Consider the following 26,012-nt stretch of genomic DNA (forward strand, 5'->3'; position numbering starts at 1 on the left):
CCTGAGTTTATGAACATGCACTTTTTGAGAGGTTTGGGTGACAAATTCGGTAGGGCAGTTGCATTGTTAAGAAGTCTAGATCCCTCAATAGTCTTATATGCCAAATTATTACTAGACAAGAATGGCACACAATCTCTGAATCGAGCCAATTTTGAGGAAGCAATCGTAGTTGCAACCCAAATAGCACAACATACAAGCTCAACATTTAAGAATTACTTTAAATCAGAAAATACACTACTACTTATGCAACCAAACTTACCGAGACGCCGAGAACAATACTGTCACTTTTGACGTTTTTGAAAAGGCGAGAGGTCTTTCAGTTTTGATGCTGGAAGTTTTTGGTCAATTTTTATAGAAAAATAAGTAAATGTCGTACAGTGGATGATCTGGATCATTTAGAAAGAGTATTCTAGTTATTGAGTGGAGGAGAGTATTGGTTGGTGTTGATTTTTGTTTAAAGACAAGCAAATATTTGTTGGAGGTTGTGCAAAGGATGGATCAGTCTACACTGTAAACCCTATGTTTTGTCACTTTGTCAGCTACCGTACCGTGGAGGCTTTTAGTAGCAGTATGTTTGCCTGAACATATTATTTATTTGTACAGTGGTTAAGTAAAGTGCCATATCTCAGGTAACAATTTTGACTTGACTTTATCTCAAAAATACTTTGGTGGTTATACGCGATTTTTTTAGACTGAGCGTTTCATAGATATTGCTAAATTTTGTCAGTTAAAGTGGGTGGACTGTTCCAATAAGTACAGAACAAAAACCTTTTATTTTGGTGCTAGATTCGTATAAAAAAATGATAACGTCTGTGTATTTAGTTTATGTTTCATTTATATCATGAATAATATCTATAATTTGTTGAGCTCAGCATCTCAGGTACCTACCTACATAAAACCTAAAGTGCTGACATTTTTTTTGTTCAGTTTTTATAGTTTTTAATTCGGTCTTTATTAAATTTAATTTGGGTTAAATAGTAGTATAAATAAGCGTTCTCTACAAATAGTACCTTTAGGTTTTACAAGTTAAGTGTTTTGGCCTCATTAAATTTATTTCATTCGAAGTACCTGGCCTATTTTCTTGCCCAGATATTGTACTAAATTTTTTGTTTTCTCTTTAATTACCTTTCGTTAGTACTAACTAGTCGTGGTTGTCAGTAAGTAAGAACAAATTGAATTGTTAAGTCGTTTCCTGTAGTTATCAAGTGTCGCCAAAAAACGCCGGTTTCAGTTATAGTAAAAAATAAATTAACCCTTTCTCCCTCCTTCCTTCACCTTACTAATAACTGAAGACTTCTCGACCTACCAGTTAAAATAAGGTAAGAATTTTTTTGTTATTATTTCCATACAGTCCGCTTTAAATTCGATTGCGTAATAGACCAGCATAGCCCAATCGCCACCCCATAAGTTTGGCCTTCTAGCCGGATCGTCTTGAATCAATTTCGTTGTTGCTTTGCCGGTTCAAGATCTGATCTATCGTATTTTTCGCATTGGATAAATTTATTTAAAATTATAATTGTAATCGGTATAGTATATTTGTCGTGTTAAAATCTAATTAAATCGTAGTGTACCCTTTTTTTTGTCGTGTATCGAAAAACCTTGTTCTTCGGTCGACTATAGTTGGAACATTGAATTCGTGTTTTTGCTTCTGAACCCATCGCTTAGTGAAATCGATTTTGATTAAGTAAATATATTTGATTTGGATATTTTGCAAACCTAAAAATAATTTGTTTGGATTTAGTTTAATAAAATTTTAGTAATTGTTGAAAAAATATATACACCTAACTACTATTCTTGACATATTTTGGGTTTTGTTCCATTTTATTTCTTCATCATTGATAATTTTTTGAAAGAATTTCAATATTTATTATTAAACATGCCTAAAAGTCAAAACGAACTAAAATTGGAGCGATTATGCTCTAAACGTGAAACTATCTTTCGTAGGGCTCAATTATGTTACGATGCCGGGTCGGCCTTAGAAAAAGATCCAGAAAATGCCTCAAAAATGCGTAACTTTGCAGTTAGATATAGTACTTTCGAAAAAACTCTATCAGAATATGAGGAAATTGTTCAAGATATCGTTATATTAAAACAAGAGATGGAGCCAGATGCTGGCGTTGCATACCATACGCATTTAGATGCATTTTATGATCTCTACTCCAATATTGAATATTTAGCTTCATTATTAATAAATAAACCTGCTGTTTTGAGTAATAATCCCAATAGTACTAATAATTCTACTATTAAAATGCCCAAATTTGAATTAGTTAAGTTTGATGGTGAAGATATATCTCTGTGGCCTGTTTTCTATGAAAATTTCAAACAATTTGTTCATAACAAAATAGAATATCCCAAGTCCGATAAGCTACAGTATTTGTTGAGTTGTATTTCCGGGAAAGCCTTGAAAAGCTGTAGCTCAATAGAACCCATTCCTAATAATTATGACATTATTTGGAATATGCTTGTTGAAAGATATAATGATAAAAAATATTTGTTTAATCTCTATATGGATCGAATTGTTAATTTTCGCGGTTTGCAATCTAATAATCCATCATATTTGGAAATATTTTTGGAAAAGTTTGATACTAATGTTTCTGCACTAAAACGATTAAATCTCGATAATTTAGATGATCATATTTTAACTTATTTAGCTATGTTAAAATTACTACAAGATACCATAGATTCATTTGATTTAATAAGAAATAATAATGATTTACCCGCTTATGATGATTTATTGAAATTTTTACGCCAACGTAGTAAATCTCTTATTAAAAATGATAGATCAAGGAATTCCAAAAATAATTTTTCGTTTCAAAAACCGAACAAATCGTTTCATTTGCAAGAACAGAATACGTATTCCTCCATAGATTGTGTTGTTTGTAAAAAAGGCCCACATTTAATTAAAGACTGTAAGCACTTTTTAGGGCTACCATTTGAATCTAGATTTAAATTAGTGAAGGAAAATAATTTATGTTTAAATTGTTTTTCTTCAAAGCATCGAGTATCCAATTGTCCGTCAAAATTTTCTTGTGTTGTGTGCAAAGCTAGGCACCATTCCAAGTTGCATAAGCCAAATACTACTCGGCCTAATGAGAATGTTCCATTTCCCTCCACTAGTACTGAGCCTACCTCTGGTTCTTCTGATAATCCTTCTAGTTTACATGTCCGCCATTCTAAAAATATCCCAAATGAATCAGAATCGAGTTCTGTTAGTCTGTTTGGGACAATAATGGTTAAAGTTGTTGATAAATGGGGTAGTGCTCACAAGGTTAGATTTTTGTTAGATAGTGGTTCTTCTGCTAATTTTCTTACTTTTGATTGTTCCCGAAAATTAGGCCTAAGTTATTCGAAATTAAATTTGACAGTTTCTGGTATAGGAGGATCAACCACCCCGATAGTAGGTAAAACCAACATTGTTATCTTTTCCCATTTTGATAAAAAATACAATATCCTATAGAAGTGTTGCTTATAGACACAATCTCTAATAAGTTGCCAGATCAACCAGTTGACAAAGACTGTATTAACAGTATAGAACACTTGAAATTAGCTGACCCGAATTTCTTTTTTCCTGGCAAGATAGATGGTATTTTAGGCTTATCTGTCTTTTCAAATATCATTGGTTGTAATAGAGTGTCATGCGAAGATTCTCTATCAGCTATTGAGACTAGTTTAGGTTATGTAGTCATGGGCTCAGCTGCACCAAATTTTGAAAAAATCCACACATATTTGTCTTTCGTCTGTAACCCTTTGTTGAATTTAGATTCCTTGGTCGAAAGAATGTATGAATTAGAGGATTTGCCCACTGTTACTAATAGTTCATCAGAAGATGAAATTTGTGAAAATTTATTTTTAGAAAATGTATGTAGAGATGCAGATGGTAGATACACAGTTTCATTGCCGTTCCAAAATGATCCTAATGTACTGGGTGATTCTTTTGTTCTTGCTAAAAATAGATTGTTGTCCTTAGAAAATCGCCTAGCACCAAACCCAGAACTTAGAAAACTTTACTGTGATATCTTTCAAGACTATTTAGACCAAAAGCACATGAGTTAAGTTCCCATTCAAACCATTGATTCGTTGTCGTATTATATTCCCCATCATTGTGTTTTTAAATCAGATAGCCCTTCCACTCCTTGTAGAATAGTCTTTGATGCCTCTATGAAAACTAGTAAAGGACCGTCATTAAATGAAATTCTTTATAAAGGTCCAAAATTACAAAATAATCCTACCACAATATTGTTGAATTTTCGTCTTTTTCCAATCGCAATTGTCGCTGATTTGAAACAAATGTATAGGCAGGTTAAAGTGGTTGAATCTCATTGTTCGTTTCAAAGAGTTTTGTGGAGATTTGATACCAATGATCCTATTTCTATTTTCCAATTAAATACTTTAACTTTTGGAGTAAAAGCCTCACCATATCTTAGTCTCAGGGTAATAAAACAATTATGTAATGACGAATCTAAAAGTTTTCCTGATGCTATCATCCCAATTTTAAGAGATATGTATGTAGACGATTTTATTAGCAGTTTTCCAAATGTTTCTGAAGCTATAGTTACACACACTCAGTTAGTGAATTTGTTTCAAAAAGGTGGTTTTAAATTAACCAAATGGATGTCGAACTCGAACGATCTACTATCGACAATCCCCGAACCCCTTCAATTGGTCAAAACCAAACAATTTGATAAGTCAGTCTCCAAAGTGTTAGGATTGCAATGGGAAGAAAAATGTGACAATTTTAGTTTTGGGTTAGAAATACCCTCATCGACCCGTTGTACAAAAAGAAACATGCTCTCACTTGTTGCTCGTATGTTTGATCCCTTGGGATTCCTATCTCCTATAACCCTCTTGCTTAAAATTTGGATAAAGAAACTTTGGACTCTAAAGGTAGATTGGGATAGTACTGTACCAAAAGAAATCGAAATAGCATGGGAAAAGTTTCAAAATGAATTTCATGTCCTATACAAAATACAAATTCCACGCCATATAGTAGTTACACCTAATTCGTCGTTGTCTTTTGTAGGATTTTCAGACGCAAGTGCTGCTGGATACGCAGCCATTGTTTATTCCAGGGTTGTTAATTGTACAGGTCAAGTTAAAGTTACTTTACTGTACTCTCAATCTAAAGTATCTCCAATGTCTAAAATAACTCTTCCTCGATTAGAGCTTTGTGGAGCGCTTCTTCTCTCAAAGCTTCTTTCACATGCTATTGAAACTTATTCTCCTAGACATAATATTGATAAAATTTTTGCCTTAAGTGATTCCATGATTGTATTAAATTGGATAAAGTCCTCAGAGAAAAATCTCAAAATATTTGTTCAAAATAGAGTTGTTACAATTCATAAGATGGTTCCGTCAGAGTATTGGTTTTTTGTTCCTGGAAAGGAAAATGTTGTTGATTGCGCCTCTCGAGGTTTGTTTCCTTCTTCGTTAGTCAACCATTCCACATGGTTTACTGGTCCAAATTGGTTACTGTTGGAGCCAGAATATTGGCCTATTCAGTCTGTCAACGGACAGGAAATTATGATTTGTGATTCTGAATATAGATCACAAACCTTCTTTGGTAATGTCACTCGTGTAATTTCTCCGCTGTATACTCTTATTGAATATTTTTCCAGTTGGTCGAAACTTTTAAATTCCACAGTATACGTATTGAGATTTCTTAGAAAATTGTCTTTAAATAAACGGATATCTCTATTTGATTTAAAAATTGCAGAAATTGAATTAATTCGAGCTGTCCAGCAAAAGCATTTTTCTGAAGAATATAAAGCCCTTTCTCAAAATCTCGTTGTAAAATCTTCCATACGTCGTTTGAATCCATTTATTGAAAATGGAATAATTAGAGTAGGTGGACGTTTGTCCAACTCCCAATGTAGTTTTGAACAAAAACATCCGATTTTGTTGCCCAAAGCCGATCCTTTAACCATTTTGTTAATAGATTATTTCCATAAATTGCATTTACATGCTGGAGCGTATTTGTTGCAAAATCTTCTGAGAACAAATTATTGGATACTATCTAGTCGTCAGGCCATCAGAAATAGAATTTGGAGATGTAATCGTTGTTTTCGTCTTAATCCTAAACCTACCTATCCTATGATGGCTGACTTACCCGCCGTAAGAGTCAATCAGGCAAAAGCCTTTTTACACACTGGTGTAGATTATACTGGTGCGTTTTCCATTACTATAGGAAAATATCGTGGCGTAAAAACTCAAAAGGCTTACGTATGTTTGTTTGTTTGTCTAAGTACGAAAGCCATACATCTTGAATTAGCCTCCTCGCTCTCTACAGATTGTTTCTTAGCCACTTTCAAAAGATTTTTATCTCGTCGTGGAAATTGTAAGGTTTTATATTCAGATAATGGCACAAATTTTGTGGGTGCCAAGAGAGTCCTCGATGAAATATATCAATTAACTACTTCAAAAACTTATAAAGATGCATTCCAACAGGAACTTAATAATACCAAAATTTCTTGGAAATTGAACGTACCTTATGGCAGTCACTTCGGTGGTATTTGGGAAAGCAATATAAAAAGTGTAAAACTTCATTTAAATAGAGTTGTGGGGAATCAAATCCTTACTTACGAAGAATTTTTAACTGTTCTGACACAAATCGAGTGTCTTTTGAATTCGCGTCCTCTTTGTGTTCAAAGTAACGACCCTGAAAATCCAGTCGCGCTGACTCCATCGCATTTTTTATGTACAGAACCTTTAGTGTCATTACCCTCGATGGATATTGATCTTGATAAAAATATGAGTACTTTGAAAAGATATAAATTATTAGATTGCATTGTTCAACATTATTGGAAAAGATGGCATTCAGAATATTTGTCTTCTATGCAGTCTCGTTTAAAATGGAACACTAACTCGAACCCTCCCAAAGAGGGAATGGTAGTTATAATAAAAAATGAAACTATCCCACCTTTACAGTGGCCTCTGGCAGTCATAGAGACTTTGTATCCTGGAAAAGATGGGATTGTTCGAATCGTAAAAGTGCGAACCAAGCACGGTAGTTACATGCGCCCAGTCGTTAAACTGTGTCCTCTACCCAGTCAATAAACTGGAGAGGATTTTTTTATTTTATTTGATAGTTAAAATTTTAGTTTAGGGTGATGGGTTCATGTGCAGACTTAGCATATTAAAATTAAATTAGTTTTCGTTGATTTTTCGTTTATTTTAAAAATAAACTCGGGGGGGCAGGATGTTTTGGCCTCATTAAATTTATTTCATTCGAAGTACCTGGCCTATTTTCTTGCCCAGATATTGTACTAAATTTTTTGTTTTCTCTTTAATTACCTTTCGTTAGTACTAACTAGTCGTGGTTGTCAGTAAGTAAGAACAAATTGAATTGTTAAGTCGTTTCCTGTAGTTATCAAGTGTCGCCAAAAAACGCCGGTTTCAGTTATAGTAAAAAATAAATTAACCCTTTCTCCCTCCTTCCTTCACCTTACTAATAACTGAAGACTTCTCGACCTACCAGTTAAAATAAGGTAAGAATTTTTTTGTTATTATTTCCATACAGTCCGCTTTAAATTCGATTGCGCAATAGACCAGCATAGCCCAATCGCCACCCCATTAAGTTTTTTATAAATTTAACGGGTTTATGTTTTCTATCTTGTTTGACTATTTTATGTTTAGTTTTTTTTTGTTTTTTTGCTACATTATTGTTAAGACTTTTTTATAAAATAAATTACCAATTTTTGTCATTTTTTTTACGATTGTCATTTTTTTATTATCTTTAATTTTTTTTTATTTAATCCACCTACATTTCAGATAATTTTACAGAGTAATTTGGCTATCAGTTAGTTCCTGTTCGATTGTATCCACAAAGTAAGGTAAGGTAAGGTAAGGTAAAATCCTACGCAAGTAGGTTGGCGTCCAACTTTTCGTTTCCTTCTTCGTCTTCTTTCCAATTTTCTTTAATTTTTTTATCTACCGACCCCGACCCCTCCGAATACTGTAAAGAGCAACGGTGCACTTTTTCATATATGTCGGAACCTTCAGGCTGTTGCCATTTTGAAGTTGACAGAAGTCAATAAGTCAAATATATAAATAAAAATATATTGGTATACTTCCACATTAATCCAATATATGATTTCTGTAGAGAAACCTCTTGTTTTTATAACTCATCTATCCCTTGCTTTTGACATTTGTATACGGCAAATAAATCGATAAGCTATAGTTATAGAATATCTAAAACTTTAACAAACCCTCTATATGCACAAGACAATAGTTCTCTAGGAGTGAGTTGATCAGTATTAATATCATAACCACCTGTTGTGTCTATTATAAGATACAAGATATTTGCATCTCTTATCAAATTAATGCTTCTTAGGAAAAAACTATTCTTCCTATATAGGCAGTGTAATCAAAATAGGTATTAAGTCTGTTAATAATCCATCAGGTTTTCATTGTTCGACATTATTAACATTAGTTGGATAAAGGATTCATTATAATTATCCTTGACTCCTACTTGGTTACTTGTTACATTCCACTAACAATCATTTTCGATCTTTCACTCTCTGTCGTTATCACTTGCTGAGGGAGATCTAACCAAACAAGGATGGTGGAGGAATATAAAGGAGGAAATCTCAATGCACTTCAAACTAACAGAGAATTCCCCAAAATCCCTTGGGTAGAAAGGTTGCCATCTAGACCCAAAGAGATTACCCTGAAAGATTTTGAAATTCCATACTTAGACATCGACGGCAGTATCTCAGAACATCAACTGAACGCTATACTTGGCCTTCTCGTGTCTAGATTCTATGATGCACAAGGTGTTCCCTTTGAACAACCTCAACAACTCTTATGTTGGGCTGTAGGGATGTTAGCTGCATGTATAAATTTAAAGGATAGACTCCCATGGCCCAATATGCAAGATGCAATGTCTACAGCAGGCATATCTATGCAATTTAGACCTAAAACTATTAAAGATCTAAAAGATGAAATGGATAATGACGTTAGGTATAAAAAGTTTCTTGAGCAATGGAGGAGAAAACACCCCGAGTTTATCCAGTCATATCTAGTCTTTATATATACATGTGTGGTGTTAACATCAATGACAAAAACTTTAACAACTGTGAAGGGTGGTTCACAAATCGAATAAAAGGGTTTGCGGGTACCTTAGGAGATACTTTTACTCCTGAAAATTCAACTCTTAGTACGTATCCGGACATCACTAAATTACAACAGTTGCAACGTTTTATGGGAGCTAATCATCGTGTGCGCAAAGAGTTTTTTAAGGAACTAATAGCAATTTGTAGGAGAAGTCGTAACTTCATTTCAAAAGGGCTATCAGAAATCTTATTCCTCAATCGGTCTTTGGAGATGCACCATCTATTTCTTGTTGATAAATATATAGTCCAAGAGCATCCTGAGTTTATGAACATGCACTTTTTGAGAGGTTTGGGTGACAAATTCGGTAGGGCAGTTGCATTGTTAAGAAGTCTAGATCCCTCAATAGTCTTATATGCCAAATTATTACTAGACAAGAATGACACACAATCTCTGAATCGAGCCAATTTTGAGGAAGCAATCGTAGTTGCAACCCAAATAGCACAACATACAAGCTCAACATTTAAGAATTACTTTAAATCAGAAAATACACTACTACTTATGCAACCAAACTTACCGAGACGCCGAGAACAATACTGTCACTTTTGACGTTTTTGAAAAGGCGAGAGGTCTTTCAGTTTCGATGCTGGAAGTTTTTGGTCAATTTTTATAGAAAAATAAGTAAATGTCGTACAGTGGATGATCTGGATCATTTAGAAAGAGTATTCTAGTTATTGAGTGGAGGAGAGTATTGGTTGGTGTTGATTTTTGTTTAAAGACAAGCAAATATTTGTTGGAGGTTGTGCAAAGGATGGATCAGTCTACACTGTAAGCCCTATGTTTTGTCACTTTGTCAGCTACCGTACCGTGGAGGCTTTTAGTAGCAGTATGTTTGCCTGAACATATTATTTATTTGTACAGTGGTTAAGTAAAGTGCCATATCTCAGGTAACAATTTTGACTTGACTTTATCTCAAAAATACTTTGGTGGTTATACGCGATTTTTTTAGACTGAGCGTTTCATAGATATTGCTAAATTTTGTCAGTTAAATTGGGTGGACTGTTCCAATAAGTACAGAACAAAAACCTTTTATTTTGGTGCTAGATTCGTATAAAAAAATGATAACGTCTGTGTATTTAGTTTATGTTTCATTTATATCATTAATAATATCTATAATTTGTTGAGCTCAGCATCTCAGGTACTCAACTAGCTCAACCTAAAGTGCTGACATTTTTTTTGTTCAGTTTTTATAGTTTTTAATTCGGTCTTTATTAAATTTAATTTGGGTTAAATAGTAGTATAAATAAGCGTTCTCTACAAATAGTACCTTTAGGTTTTACAAGTTAATTTTTTTATAAATTTAACGGGTTTATGTTTTCTATCTTGTTTGACTATTTTATGTTTAGTTTTTTTTTTGTTTTTTTGCTACATTATACTTTTTTATAAAATAAATTACCAATTTTTGTCATTTTTTTTATGATTGTCATTTTTTTATTATCTTTAATTTTTTTTATTTAATCCACCTACATTTCAGATAATTTTACAGAGTAATTTGGCTATCAGTTAGTTCCTGTTCGATTGTATCCACAAAGTAAGGTAAGGTAAGGTAAAATCCTACGCAAGTTGGTTGGCGTCCAACTTTTCGTTTCCTTCTTCGTCTTCTTTCCAATTTTCTTTAATTTTTTTATCTACCGACCCCGACCCCTCCGAATACTGTAAAGAGCAACGGTGCACTTTTTCATATATGTCGGAACCTTCAGGCTGTTGCCATTTTATAGGCGCCTAAGGTTGCCGCAAAAGGATCCTACGACTGTGAGCTACGCAATCATGGAAGCGGAAATCCTTGGGGCCTTGAAAACTATGAAATCTCAATCAGCTGGTCCTGATAACATTAAGATCAAAGAGCTGCGCAAGGTACCCGTTCAGAAATTGGTCCTCAGATATAATACCATGTACCAGTTTGGTACTACCCCAGAGGTATTCAAGGATTGCAGGACTACTTTGATACCGAAGGGTGGTGACCCGCTGGTGGTAGGTAATTGGCGCCCTATAACCATATCTTCCATTTTGGTTAGGGTGTTTCATCGGATCCTAGGTAAGCGGCTTACCGTGCTTGGCTACCATGATAATCAGAAAGGGTTTAGACAGTTAGATGGTGTTCTGATGAATAACCTGACACTTCAAACGGTTATCAAAGAAAGACGTAAAGCCCTTCGTCCATACAACATCTTAGCGATCGACCTACGTAAAGCATTTGACACGGTCTCTCAACGATCTATCGAACGAGCAATGACACGGTTCGGACTCGATGCCACTTTCAAGCGCTATGTGATGGACGCGTACACGAACTGCCGTACGTATATCAGCGCCGGTAGCGAGTCAACTAAGAACATGCCAATAAGCAGAGGTGTTAAGCAGGGCGACCCGCTGTCACCCTACTTATTTAATATGGTGGTCGATGAGCTGATATGCAAGCTCGAGGATAGTGTGCTTGGTTTGCCGATAGCAGACGGCAGAACAAAGGTCTCAGTATTGGGTTATGCTGAGGACTTGATTCTGTTGTCGGAATCAGCCCGTGATGGGAACGAGCAACTCCGGACAGCTGTCGATTTCTTTGAGGAGAGAGAAATGTCGCTGAACGCTGGTAAGAGTGCTGCTATTACGGTTAGCGTAAACCGTGGTAATAAGCACTCTTATTGCGTAACGCGTTCGCTCTTCTCGGTCGGTAACGATAGAATTAGGCAGCTGAAACCGAGCGAGTTGTTTGGATACCTAGGTAGAAAGTATAATGCTCTCGGTCAGACTAAGGTGGCTTTCCAAGATCTGCAGACTCAACTCGATCGAATTCAACGCGCCGGACTAAAACCCGTTCAAAAATTGAACGTGGTTAAAACATACTTGCTACCGCGATACATCGATATGCTTCAATCGCCGACTGTAACACTGAAAGCATTGAAGGGTTTTGACAGGACCGTGCGCCGACGCTTATATACACACGCCGATCAAACAAGGTGGTCTGGGCGTTATGGCCATGACTTTACACGTCCCGGCCATCATGAGAAGGAGGTTGACTAAACTGATCATCTCAGCAACTGGCCTGAATGCCACAATAATGTCCACAAACTACGTTAGTAACCTCTGGGAAAGAATATTAAAGTGGACTTCAAACAACGGAGGTAGTTCGGCGTCGATCGCACGTGAGTTGAGCGAAAGACTAAACACTGGCTATTGCGGTAACGGTCTTGCTCAAGGTTCAAGCCATAGCGAAAGCTCAGGCTGGCTACATAACCCGCCTCCCTACTGGTCGGGGCGAGACTATGTAAAAGCGATTCAACTGCGAGGTAACCTTCTACCAACGAGGGGCATCCCATCAAATTCACCACATCTACGGAAGTGTCGAATGGGATGTGACAGAAACGAGTCTCTTAGTCACTTCTTGCAGAAGTGCTCTAGGGCACATTGGCAAAGATGTAAGAGACATGACCAGCTCGTTTCTTATCTACGTCAAACAAGCGAAAAGAAAGGCTGGATATGTGAGGTTGAGCCGCGTATAAGAATGCGCACTGGCGAAGTAAAAATACCTGACTTTGTTGCAGTTCTGGTTGACAGAGTACTGGTTGCAGACATTGCGGTTAGCTGGGAAGGCTACGATCCGTTAACACTTTGGCCGCCGTGTGTATCCAAAAGTATACACACGCGAGGGTCAAAATCGCTGCGTGTATACTTTTAGATACACATGCAAAGTTTTGGTTGGAGCCATGTGTATATTCAAAGAGCTCAATATATATGTATTTCTAATGGGTAGTTAACTGACGTGGCTGCAGGCTACCTAAAAATATACTTAGCAGCAGGAAATTAAAAAGTTTACTTTTTTTATTACGATTTGTTTACCTGTTACCGTTTTATACTATTTATCACATATAGTATAGAAGAAGAAGAAGAAGAAGTAACGCGGCAACCTTGATTATTCAAATGGCAAATAATAACTAAAAATAAGCTATTTATTACAAAAGTTTTACGAACAATTAAAAAAAGTTAACAAAAAATTTTACATAATAAAAGAAAGAAAAAAATAAAAAAACATTATTTTCTATTAGAAATATGATTGTCAAAAAAGCATTCCAGACACATAAAATGTTCCTCACAAGTTTCACATTTGGTTTTAACTTGTCTTGAATTTTTTGTTGCGTATACTCGCCCATTGGCATCCTTATATTTTTTGTAGCATATAGCACAACGTCCTTTTTTTTCGGTTGGGATCAATCTGTGTTTTAGTTGATCTTGCAGTTGAAAATCTAAAGGATTTTCTTTTTTTCCGAAAGCAAGCATTTTCAAACATAAACTTTCTCGTAATTCTGTTATTTGTTTTTTATCTACTTTGTTATTGTTTTTATTGAATAAATAACAAGCATTTACGACACAAGTTCCAGTAATTAATTCTACTGCAACTTTACGGTACCATTTAAGACTTCGTCTTACAGAAGTTGAATATGACGACATCTGGTCAGATAAATCAATAAACGTTTTTGCTTTGTTATAATCAACAACTGCCTTGGGTTTAAATTTATTTATTCTGCCCGGAACTTCAACTAGCGTTTCATCATGTTTTGTTGTGAGCATCAACACGTCCCGTTTATCTTTCCATTTGAATAAAACTATGCCATCTTTCTCTCTGCCTATAATTTCGCCTTTTTTCAATTTTGTTGACAAAATTTCTTTTGGAATCCCTTTCCTATTTTTTCTGAGTGTCCCGACAAGATGGGTTTTTCTTTCAAGTAATTTTTGGGCTAACTCGGTGCTGGTATACCAGTTATCGGTATACAGAGTCATGCCTTTATCAAGACACTTACCCATAAGTTCAAAAACAATCTTCGTGGCTACCAGCATGTCATTTGATTTTTCTGTTCCGCAATATATTTTACAATGGTAAGTATACCCTCCAGGGAGACATAGTTTGAAAAGCTTAATTCCAAATTTATGCCTTTTTCCTTTGACATATTGTCGAAAAATTAAGCGCCCTCGGAAGGGTACCATTGTTTCGTCTATACAGACATTTTCGTCAGGAAAGATAACTTGCTTGAACTTCTTATTTAGGGAGTCAACCAGGAATCGAATTTTGCCCAGTCGGTCTCCTTCTTCGCAGTGTTCATTGTTAGCGAAATGCCACATTCTTAGAATATTTTCAAAGCGGTTTCGAGACATTCGGTTTGCCGCTTCAGACCAATAAATTTCAGAACGTTTCCAATAATCTGTGATTTTCGGTTTTTTGTCTAAACCCATCCATAGCAGAAAACCCAAGAAACAATACATTTCTTCGCACGTCACGTTGGTCCATTTACTTAGTCTAGAGGACGGCATGAGAGTCTCTTCCGTAATGGCTTTTATTATGGCTTGTTCCGCGTATAAATTGGTTTCGGTTACTAAGGTATTTATTAGCTCGTCATCAAGAAATAATTTATAGTAAGCAAATATATCTTCACCTTTCATATCTTGTACTTCTTTCACCAGACCAATGTCCCCATCAAAATCAAAGTCTTTGGGATCTCCAACAACTACGCCCCAATCCGACACAACATCTTGCTCTTCCTCATTTGACGACTCATTTATTTCAGAATCCTCAGATTCTGAAACAAAAAAAACATGGTTAGGAAAGTTTTACGCTAGGTAGTTCATATTCCTTGTGTTATTGTTAGTCGGAAAAAAATTGCAGATATCTTTGACGATTCATTCATACCGCAATAATAATAAAAAACTCATAATAACTATTATTATGAGTTTTTTAATATTTGATACTAAATTTTTATTACCTATTGAGAAACAATCTTGAGTTTCGTTTTGATGTTCTAACTTTGGTAAATAATAAAATTCCCCGAGTGATGATTTGAAACAATCGGTAAATAAAATGTCAAATTTTATACAATATATATACAAAAGAAAAAAATTACTAACCTTCAAGTTCCAGCTTCTCAATCCTACGTCTTTTTTTTCTGGGTTCGTTGAAAGTCAGTACACTACTGCCAGTACTCGAACTCTCTTGTTGGTACACAGGGTCATTATCTGAGTCGTTGTAATATGGATCCTCGGTATCATCGCTCATATTGTCATCCCATAAACTCTGCAATCTCCGTTGTTCTTTCTCGTAAGACATTATGCACAATAATTAATGTAAAAGCACGTTGCGAATGTTTCTTTACAACTGACGATCTCTCTCGTGTTCCAGAATTACTGGTCATCAACGTTTTCGTCAAGGTTACACGTGGGAAGTCCCTTCCTACGTGGGAAGTCCCTTCCTAAATGTGTATACAAAAGTATACACGTGGCGCACAGAGACATTTTCCATTCTCTAGGCCGCGTGTATATTTTTGGCACACACACCAAACACACATGCGCACTAATATTTTTTGTCAAAAATGTTGTTTACTATGTTAATTAAGTAATTTAGAGATAGTTTAAAGAAAAAAAAAGTCGTGGCCCAACGGAACCCTCCACTAGTTTGGCGTGGCGGCCAAAGTGTTAAGTTTGGCCGCCGCTAATAAGACGGCCAAATATACGGAACCCCTATTTCTTCAGACCGTGCAATCCCTGTATCCAGGGAAAATTATCTGCATGGCACCTCTAATAGTAGGGGCTAGAGGTACTTTTTGTCAAGCGAATTCGAAGATCCAGCGAATTCTTAACCTATCAAGGTTAGACATAAGGAATCTCATTCTTAAGACCATTCAAGGCAGCCTGTTCATTCATAGTCACTTCATGAAGTCCTAACATGAGTGTACTGATGAAACAAATTTCGAGTCATCCCCCCGGCTTTTCCTAAAGGGTAATACGTTTCGTCAGGTTTAAATCTTTCATTATTTTATACTAAGACTAATACTTTATGTCTGTGAATGTCTTAAATGTTTGTGAATGTCAGCGCTTCACGCTTTTGCTATTTTAAAAATTTAATTATATTATATTTCTAATTATTCAGAGCTAGAGTTGCCTTGGGACGGTGTCGCTCCGCAATGGGCGCGGACGATAATAATAACACGCCGATATTACTGCAAAGTCAACGTTGCAAAAAGAGCCAAACGTCACTGGTTGGTCGGATTCGCGTGTCGGAGCGCGGGTGCGACCAACCAGTGAGATGTGCGCTAGATCGATGACGAGGGGGGCTCATGATGAATTGACCCATCGACCGGCATGCCTTGGCACGCCAACTGAGGTTTTGGCTCCACTCTGAATAGCGAGTTTATCCATTTCCTGACTTACTTTGGACGGATATTTTTTCACCCCCAAGAGGGGTGACAACCACCCCCGGGGCAAAAGCACATATCGGCACAATATCACTTTTTTCTTTGACTTGTTAGCTATGTGTATGACAAATTTTATGTCAATCCAAGTGGTTCTTTAAAATTTAGAGGTTTTACAATATTTTACCGTTAAATAACGGACTAAAGGTATGTTCTAATTTACACCATGCGTGATTGGCTTTATATTTTTCGTACAGAGAAATAAGATTTTTCTGGTGACACATCCCCCTCCAGGCCGAAACCAAATTTTTTGAATAGTATGTACATCTATAATAATAACCTATATGTTTCCTGCAGCCGATTTTGATGATATACATGGTTATAAACAAATAAAGATCAAAAAACGGTAAATTTTGGCTTTTTTCATCTACATATTACTAAAAAGTGAAGCATTCTAAACAAATTTGAGGATAAGAAACTCATAAATCATATCAAAAATTCAATATGGCGTTCGCCGAATATGTCTATCCTTATTTGTTACTTAGAAAATTGCAGTCGTTAATTAGCAGCCAAAGCGGACGGTTGTCTAAAAAGCTTTGATAACCAAATCTGGTTTCGTTATTCGAAAAACAACTATTTTATTGTGTCCAAAAGTGATGAGTGTTATTTAAAGTGTTTGGAGAACTTATCAATTTCACGCGAATTAGATGTACTTGAACATGCAAAGTTTCCGTTTAGTCTCATAAGAAACATTTACGTCATTTTCAAGAGTTTTTGTTCCGTTTGTTTTGTTGTAAGTGTTGACAACAGTATAAAAGTGGGAATCACCGCTCCAAAGTAACGTATTATTTCATTATTATTATTTAAATAAATATTGCAATTTTATAAATATAGAGATTACAAAAGCATTAAAAAAGTCGACGGGGGTTAATTTTCCGCAGGGTTGAACAGAAATTAACCCCTCTCGCGGTTTTTTTTTACATCAAATCAAGAAAAATAATAAAAATTAAAAAAAAATAATAAGAAAAGTAGAACAATATTTTATTATACCAAAAACTGTTAACTGTAAATAAGAGGTTAGTGTTTAGCTTCAAAATTATTGATAATAAAATATATTATTTAATAACGCATGAGAATATGCTTCAGATCTTAACGACTTTAAACCATGAGTCAAAATTATAATACTCAGTATGTACAGTATCCACAACAGGACATTACTATAAATCCATCACTAAATTCACTAAACCAATGTGCAGGACCGTACGCGCAAATTCAATATGTACCAATTCAACAGTCCTTATATAATAACACAGCTCAGAATATTCAAAACGTGCAACCGCATTTAGTTTCACAACCGATGCAGCCTTCTACTAGTGCAGCACAATATTATCCTGTAGTACCTGTTCAATCGCAATCCCAAGCTGAATCTGCACCAGATGATTGGAAACACGTACATAACAAAAAAAGAAATCGAATTGATAGCCCGGAAAAATATATTAGAGCAACAAAACAATCCAAAATAGATGATTACTGGTTAAACTCACCAATATCGACCTCCAACAAATTCTCTGTATTACAAAAAGAACAAAACGATGCAAATCAGGATACAGCTACAGAAGAACAAAACGATGCAAATCAGGATACAACTACAGAAGAAAACCAGAGCCAAAATACAAATACAACTACTAAAACGCCACCAATATTTGTCTACAGTGGTAAAAATATTACTCCGCTTACCAAACTACTACAAACGATTGCAAAAGATGCTTATGTATTAAAAACTCTCGCCAATGACCAAGTAAAAATAATGCCTCAAAATAATGAAGTCTACTCTGTCATAACAAAAGCACTAGAAGACAAAAATACTGAATTTCATACCTACCAACTCAAAGAAGATCGCTCATTCAGAGTTGTACTAAGAAATGTACATCCATCTACAGATATCAACGAAATTAAGGCGGAAATCCAAAGCGTAGGGCACGAAGTCATAAATATCAATAACATTCGTCAATCAGGTACTAAAAAGCCATTACCACTGGTCTACGTCGAACTAAAACAAGCCGAGAATAACAAAGATATATATGAGATCGATTCATTGTTGAACTATAAAGTAATTTTTGAACCTCCACATAAAAAGCGTGTAGTACCTCAGTGCATAAAATGCCAACGCTACGGCCACACCAAAAATTTTTGCTACCTTTCGCCAAGATGTGTTAAATGCGCGGGTAACCACAGATCTGATCAGTGCTCTTACAAAGAAAGAAACAACCAGGTGAAATGCGTGCTGTGTGAAGGAAATCACCCAGCAAACTATCGTGGGTGCTTAGTCCACAAAGAGCTGCAAAAAAGAGCATTTCCACAACTGAGAAGCAAATCAACAAGTCAGCCTGTCCAATCAAACCAACACTTAGTAGTCCCGAATGTAACCTATGCTCAGGTAGCAACCGCTGGTAATCAAATACCATCAAATACAGCTCCCAGTCTTCAACAATCCACTGACATGCTCGAACTTAAAAATATGATCAAACAATTGGTAGAACAAATGAGCACAATGTTAAACCTCTTAACCGCTCTCATTGCTAAAAAACCCAAGATGGAGGCGTTTCTAAAACTAGCTTCATGGAACGCCAATGGCTTATCACAACATACACAGGAAATCAAATACTTTCTACACATTCATAAAATAGATATACTGCTAGTATCCGAAACTTACTTTACACAAAAAAGTTACCTTAAAATTCCAAACTATACTATATATACTACTAATTATCCAGATGGATCAGCACATGGAGGCTCTGCTATTATAGTTAGAAATACAATAAAACATCATAATGCTGGCGAGTACCAAACAAATCATATTCAAGCGACCAATATTGTGGTTGAAGACTGGGATGGACCACTTACAGTATCTGCGCTGTATTGCCCCCCACGACACTCTATCACAAACGAACAATTTAAAGATTATTACAATTCACTTGGGAGCCGCTTCATAGCAGCAGGGGACTATAATGCCAAACATACCAGGTGGGGATCAAGACTAATCACTCCGAGAGGTAGAGTTCTCTTAAATATCATAGAGTCAAATAATATGGATTATTCATCAACCGGCGAACCAACATACTGGCCCTCGGACAGAAATAAAATCCCCGATTTGGTCGATTTTGCTGTAGTTAAGAACATCCCTAGGTCTAATATAAAAGCTACATCATGCTACGAATTATCTTCTGATCACTCGCCTATACTATTCACAGTTGGAACCCAGGTACTTATTAAAGAAATATCCCCCTCACTTCATAACAGACGCACACACTGGCCAAAATTCAGATCTATCCTGGAAAACAAGGTGTCTCTAGACATTCCACTAAAAACCAAAGAGGACCTTCTTCTTGCTGTGGAACAACTAACTACAAATATCCAATCAGCTGCCTGGCAAGCAACACCAACAATACAAAATAAATGCATAATAAATGACTGCCCACAAGTTGTCAAAGAAAAAATTTTGCTAAAGAGAAGACTGAGGAAAAGATGGCAACAGACCAGAGATCCTGCTGATAAGCGTAGATTCAATAGTGCATCAAGGGAATTAAAAAAGCTCTTCGAAGATCTCAAAAACCAATCACTTCAGTACTACTTGGAAAATTTAGATTCCACTAAAGATACCGATTATTCGCTATGGAAAGCCACGAGAAAACTGAAACAACCCCAGAAACCGTCACCTCCAATTAGAAAATCGGACAGAGAATGGGCTCGTAGTGCACAAGAGAAAGCAAGTTGTTTTGCAGAGTATTTTTCCGAAGTACATATTTACTCCCAATCAAGTGAATTCACCTGTGGAAGTAGACGTATTCTCATTTCTTCAAAGTCCATATCAAATGAGTTTGCCTATTCCGAAATTTAAATCGTCCGAAGTCATCTTGGCTATTAATAATTTAAACGATAAAAAATCTCCAGGGTACGATTTGATCAGTGGAAAAGTATTGAAAGAATTACCTATCAAATGCATAAAACTTATAACGTTTATATTCAATGCCATATTAAACTTAGGTTACTTTCCTGATCAATGGAAAGTGTCTCAGATAATAACCATTCTAAAACCGGGGAAACCTCAAGAAGAAACTACATCGTACAGGCCAATCAGCCTCTTGCCAATCACGTCTAAAGTTTTCGAAAAACTATTAGTAAAAAAACTCAAACCCTGGATCAAAAATCTAATTCCAGACCACCAGTTTGGATTTCGATCCCATCACTCAACAATCCAACAAGTTCACAGAGTGGTAAAACATATAAATGCTGATTTTGAGGCCAAAAGGTACTGTTCAGCGGCATTTCTTGACGTTAGGCAGGCATTTGACAAGGTATGGCATGAAGGCCTCCTATACAAGCTAAAAAGGACATTACCGCACAGCTTTTACATTCTCCTTGAGTCATATTTGTCAGGTAGGTGTTACTTTATTAAATACCAAGATGCAATTTCCAAACTCTATTCTATCAAAGCTGGCGTACCACAGGGTAGCGTGCTGGGACCTACCTTGTATCTCTTGTTTACCGCAGATATACCTCCACCTCTTCAGGAACCACTACAGGAGAGACCACTTACAGAAGAAATGATGCTAGGAACACTTGCCGACGATACTGCAATCCTAGCCTCACACACAGACCCTATTTATGCCTCGCATATCCTTCAAGCGTATCTAGACAGAGTACAAATTTGGTTTTTGGAATGGAAAATTAAAGTCAATGAAGGAAAATCTATTCAAGTTACATTTACAACACGAAGAGGAACTTGTCCTCCTGTAACTTTAAACAATCACCAATTACCATCAGCCAACGAGGTAAAATATCTTGGTATTCATTTGGACAGAAGTCTCACATGGAGGAAACATATCTGGACCAAGAGAAAGCAACTAGGTGTCCAATTCAGAAATATGTATTGGTTAATGGGCCGTTCATCAAGACTATCTCTGGATAATAAATTGCTGCTCTATAAGGCAATACTTATGCCAATCTGGACATATGGGTTGGAACTATGGGGAACAGCCAGTCACTCCAACATCGAAATCATCCAACGCTTCCAATCAAAAACCCTCAGAACCATCACTAATGCACCTTGGTACATCAACAACAAAATTATTCATCGAGACCTTAAAACTGATACGGTACAAGAAGTCATCACAAAACGTAGCGCTGCTTACATTGCCAAGTTGGAGGATCATGAAAACCAGTTTGCACTTAACCTCCTAGACAATTCCCAAGAACAGCGTAGGTTAAAGAGGTTCAAACCATTGGACTTACCATTTAGAGTAAACTTTTAAACTAATGAGTTAGTAGTTATGAAATGTAATTATTTTGTACACAACTTTATAAAAATTGTACTTTGATTTTGCCAGTGGGTAAAATCTTTCTTGTCCTTAGTCAATGTAATTACTTTTGTTTATTGTTGACACTCAACAGATTGCAAAATAATTTTAAATAAAAAAAAATGCAAAATAAGTTATAAATTTTGTGATTTTATAAATGTTCATAACTTATGTAAAAATTAAGTTAGAACATTCTTATTACACGGAATGCTGTGACTTTATGTGCATAAATTTTATTTTAAATTTCAAAGCAATTGGTCAAATAGTTTAAAAGTTATTTAATTTGTTTATCCCAAATTCATTTTTTTTGCAACACTATAAGTCAGAAAATTATGAGATTACAGTAACACTTCGGACAGTTTATGAAAGAAGAACATTTATATTATTAACTTAATTAAAAAAATGACAAAAATAATTTTAAACAGTAATCATTTATAAACAACAATAAACAATTCCATAGGAAATCACCGACCACAGTCCATCAAAACACGAGGCCATAAATCGAAGGCACGAAGCCTACACCTGTTGACCAGAAAGCATTCATCTACTAGACGTCGCTCGGTCCAAATCTAATTAAACTTATTATTATTGTTAGTAGTTCGGTAGAATATTTTATAAATGTATTTTTAAAATAAAACTTTTTAAAAAAAGAAGTTTCTTCGAAAATTTTTTGCTCAATTAGAAATCCAATGACATCAATTAATTTGTGGTCATCTGATTGAATACAACCAATAAAACCAACATTATACTGAAAACAGATCCCATGGGCTGTTTTCACTCAATCATGTAGCTATGGATACCTACATTTCGTTTCATTTCGATTTTGACATTTCAAATATTCAATATTTCAAAATGTCACGATTTGGTTGTAATACTGATGAGAATATTAATGAAATTATCGAATCAAATATACCAAAGAATACTGTTTACAGTAAAAAATTTGTATGGAAAGCGTTTATGGACTTTTTCAATGATAGAAAATATGAATTAGATGGAAATCGGACGGTGGAAGAATTGTTAATTGCACATTTAAATAAATTGTTTCTGCTCTGTATTTTTTTTTCATAACCAGCAAAAAATTTTCTATCCGAATAACCCTCGAACATTGATAAATGCTCAAAAATGTTTTATCAACTTTCTCAAGCTTGTTGCTTACAGGCTTCCAAGCAACAAGCTTTCGAAATCTGTTATAAAATTTTTTCGAACAATTATCAATGTCTTTGGGTTATTACTACTGAAAATAAACTTAATTGGCGCAGTCAGTAGGATACCTGAAGGTTTCTAGCAGTTCCTGAGGGAAATTTAGCAGAAAAGTTCCCGAGAAACGCAGTTCAACCGTTGGTGTCTACCATTTGTTGGAAGAGTCTACGTTCCAGTTCAAAGTAAGTTACTGGGAAATTCTTTTCCTTTCCTGTCTTACTTTAGCTTTGCCGGCTATTCTCTTATATATTGAATTTTGAAAATTGATTAAATAATTTTGAATTTTGAATTTTAACGAACCTAACATCTTATAACTATTTTATATAAGAGTTTAAATATAATATATATTCACTCTTTGTCAGAGATTTCGATTTTGTAAATCTTATTCGATAGAGTAAATTTTATAAACAAAAAATTTATACATATTTTTAAGAATAATTTTAATGCAAAAAGATATTACTATTAATAATTTTGTTATAAGTTTTATGACTTTAATGGCTTTAAATCAAGTAAATACTCCTACTATACAAGCGGCTAAAGCACTTGCCGAATTTTTACGTACATTCAATAGAGATTCTTTAAAATTAGAAAGTTTCTTACAAAGATGTGAGAAATACTACCAAACATATGGTCAAACCACAGATAATACATTAAATAATTTTACTTTTAACGTTATCTGCTCTAAATTACAAGATAATGTATTAAATTTTCTTATGTGCCGACCAGATTTAAATACCTGGCCTTTAATTGAAGCTGCTTTAAAAACTAATTTTGGAGATAGAATAGACAGACAAACGCTTACTAAAGAATTTTTACAATTACATAAAAATAGAAACGAAAATATTCTTGACTTTGTTGCTAGAATTTCACAACTTAAAGTTAGAATAGAAGTAAAAATTAATTCAGAAACAGAAATATCTGCAGCTAGAAAAGAAATCCTAATGGAACAAAATGAAGGCAATGCAATCGATATTCTATTAGCAAACGTAGATGAAAAAACTAGAACGATTTTAGAAATTAGGAATCCAAAAACATTTATCCAGGCGTCAGATATTATATCTCGTCAATTTTACAATAATCAAAGAATACAATCCTTAAATGCAATTAATAAGTTTAATAAAATTAAACCTAATTTTCAAAACAATCAAAGACAAAATTTTCCAAATCATAATCAATATTATAATCCTAATTATAATTATAAAAATTTACAAACTTTCCCAAATAATTACTACCAACAAAATAGACCTAATTTTCAACATATGAATAATAATTCTTAGGTAATTATTTAGTGTTGACTCACCGCTCCCACAAGTCTGACAGCTGTATATATGGTATCTGCCTTACCTTCTTATCATTTTAAAATTAACAATTAACTGCGCTCGGCCTTAATTTTTGTATTTATCTCATTTAAAAATGTGAAATTTTCACATCAATTTCAAATTATGGCCGCCATTACAGTATGCGCAGATCGCTTACGTATGGATGGATGACAGTTTATTTCTGCAATGTTGCCTAATTTAAAATTTTTTATATTTTCTTGTGCAAAGACGGAAGGTGCTTTATTTTTTTTTAATTTTATTAATAATTAACAAAACACTCTACACTCTAATACCCGAAAGTTAGGTTTGGACCGAAGGGTTAGGTCTTCCTCCTTTGAAAATTGTACTGTATAATATATAATATATTAATTTTTTAATTTTATTAATAATTAATATTATATTAATAATAATTAATTTATTTAATACAATAAATATTAATTATAAAAGAAACACTACACTATGTAGTTTTTTGTAGTTGGTTTTAACATCTTTCTGCATTTGCATTTATAATATGGGGTATACAAAAATAATATGGTATGGAAATAATTCTGCGAAAATTTTAAACTTGGCAACGATGCTTTCATCCCTTAACTAAGGAGGTAGAAGGGGGTTGGCTTAGCGTTACCGACGCTAACCAACGCGTCCTTTTCGTTCTTTCTTGTTCATACCGTGTTTGTGTACTAAGCATCAAAAATGGCGTGTGTTGAACCATGTAGCATCGGCGTGTTTGAAGCTGGCTACATGGCGAAAACCAAGGACGAGTTGCTAAAGTTTTTTTATTAATCACGGGGTGTTGAAGGACGTGATAGTGTGTCGGTGCGGAAATACCCTTAAAATGGACGGAAAGATGACTTTCAGGTGCAACAAAATGGTCTTAAGGAAGAAACGTGCTCGTAAAAAGTGCGGATTTTGTATATCGGCGAGGAAGGGTACTTTTCTCGAGAACTCCAAATTGGCGATAGACAAAATCTTTCTTCTCGTGAACCTTTTGTTGAACTGGAGTCCACCGCGTCAGGAAGCCGCTTTAGAAGAGCTTGGGATATCTTCTACTACGATGGTCGACTGGTACAGTTATTGTAGAGAAGTGTTTATTAGCTTCGCTATTAACAACTCTACAAAACTAGGGGGTCCTGGTTCGATCATTGAAATCGATGAGGCCAAATTCGGTAAGCGAAAATTTAACAAAGGCAGACTTTTCCGGGGCCAATGGATTTTCGGAGGATATGAGCGAAGCACTGGGAACTTTTTCGTTATTCGTGTCGAAAGAAGTAATGCCGATACTTTGCTTGGAATAATTCGCGATTGGATCCTTCCTGGTACAACTATATATAGCGATTGCTGGAAAGCCTACAATTGTTTGGCCCATGAAAGATTCCATCATCAAACTGTGAATCATTCCAAACATTTTGTCGATCCCGAAACTGGAACACACACCAATCACATCGAGAGGTTATGGCGCGAAGTTCGCAGTAATATCCCCAAATATGGCGTCAAGGAAGCTCACTTTGTTGGATATCTTGCCGAATTTTACTTCAAGAGGAGATATCCCAAACGCCTGGAGAGGATGCACCACTTTTTCAAAGCGGCTTCGGAGCTTTACCCGCCGGCATACTAAGGTAGGTTGATTATCATATATTAGAATTTGATTTATTTTGATTTAACGATATACATCTTTGTTCCGAAAAAATCAATTTTAAATGTGGCAACAGTGCGCATACCTTCACCAACTCAACTATTGCGCATAACTGTAATTTTGGTAATTTTCCGATGTGCACCTTAAATGCATTTAAATAATTAACATCAAAAACCTATTGATAATTACAATTTTGATTAGATTTGATATTAATCTGATAATTTAC

At 35.2% G+C, this 26,012-nt stretch overlaps 3 protein-coding genes across 3 annotated transcripts; 2 read left to right on the forward strand and 1 right to left on the reverse strand.

Moving 5' to 3' along the window:
- Positions 1-1,876: 1,876 nt before the first annotated feature.
- Positions 1,877-7,784, forward strand: LOC126891514 (uncharacterized). Its single transcript, XM_050660691.1, has 3 exons — positions 1,877-2,279; positions 4,589-5,560; positions 7,768-7,784. The coding sequence occupies exons 1-3, from the start codon at positions 1,877-1,879 to the stop codon at positions 7,782-7,784; spliced, it is 1,392 nt and encodes a 463-aa protein (XP_050516648.1).
- Positions 7,785-12,878: 5,094 nt separating this feature from the next.
- LOC126892069 (piggyBac transposable element-derived protein 4-like) lies at positions 12,879-15,559 on the reverse strand. The gene is made up of 2 exons (XM_050661502.1): positions 14,998-15,559; positions 12,879-14,672 (listed from the first exon to the last, which is right to left on the reverse strand). Exons 1-2 carry the CDS (start codon positions 15,194-15,196, stop codon positions 13,132-13,134), a joined length of 1,740 nt encoding a protein of 579 aa, XP_050517459.1. The 5' UTR covers positions 15,197-15,559; the 3' UTR covers positions 12,879-13,131.
- A 9,429-nt stretch (positions 15,560-24,988) lies between these two features.
- LOC126891515 (uncharacterized) lies at positions 24,989-25,768 on the forward strand. The gene has a single exon (XM_050660692.1). The coding sequence runs from the start codon at positions 24,989-24,991 to the stop codon at positions 25,766-25,768; it is 780 nt and encodes a 259-aa protein (XP_050516649.1).
- Positions 25,769-26,012: the final 244 nt, after the last annotated feature.

This window comes from Diabrotica virgifera, chromosome 9, assembly GCF_917563875.1.
Source record: "Diabrotica virgifera virgifera chromosome 9, PGI_DIABVI_V3a".
NCBI classification, from domain to species: domain Eukaryota; kingdom Metazoa; phylum Arthropoda; class Insecta; order Coleoptera; family Chrysomelidae; genus Diabrotica; species Diabrotica virgifera.

Bases quoted from the DNA above. Each gene is read 5' to 3' on its own strand.
- LOC126891514 (XM_050660691.1), top strand. From the start codon at position 1,877: ATGCCTAAAAGTCAAAACGAACTAAAATTGGAGCGATTATGCTCTAAA. The intron at 2,280-4,588 runs GTGAAGATATAT...TGTTTCAAAAAG, and splicing joins TGAATTAGTTAAGTTTGATG to GTGGTTTTAAATTAACCAAA.
- LOC126892069 (XM_050661502.1), bottom strand. From the start codon at position 15,196: ATGTCTTACGAGAAAGAACAACGGAGATTGCAGAGTTTATGGGATGAC. The intron at 14,673-14,997 runs GTTAGTAATTTT...TTTTTGTTTCAG, and splicing joins TGAGAAGCTGGAACTTGAAG to AATCTGAGGATTCTGAAATA.
- LOC126891515 (XM_050660692.1), top strand. From the start codon at position 24,989: ATGGACGGAAAGATGACTTTCAGGTGCAACAAAATGGTCTTAAGGAAG.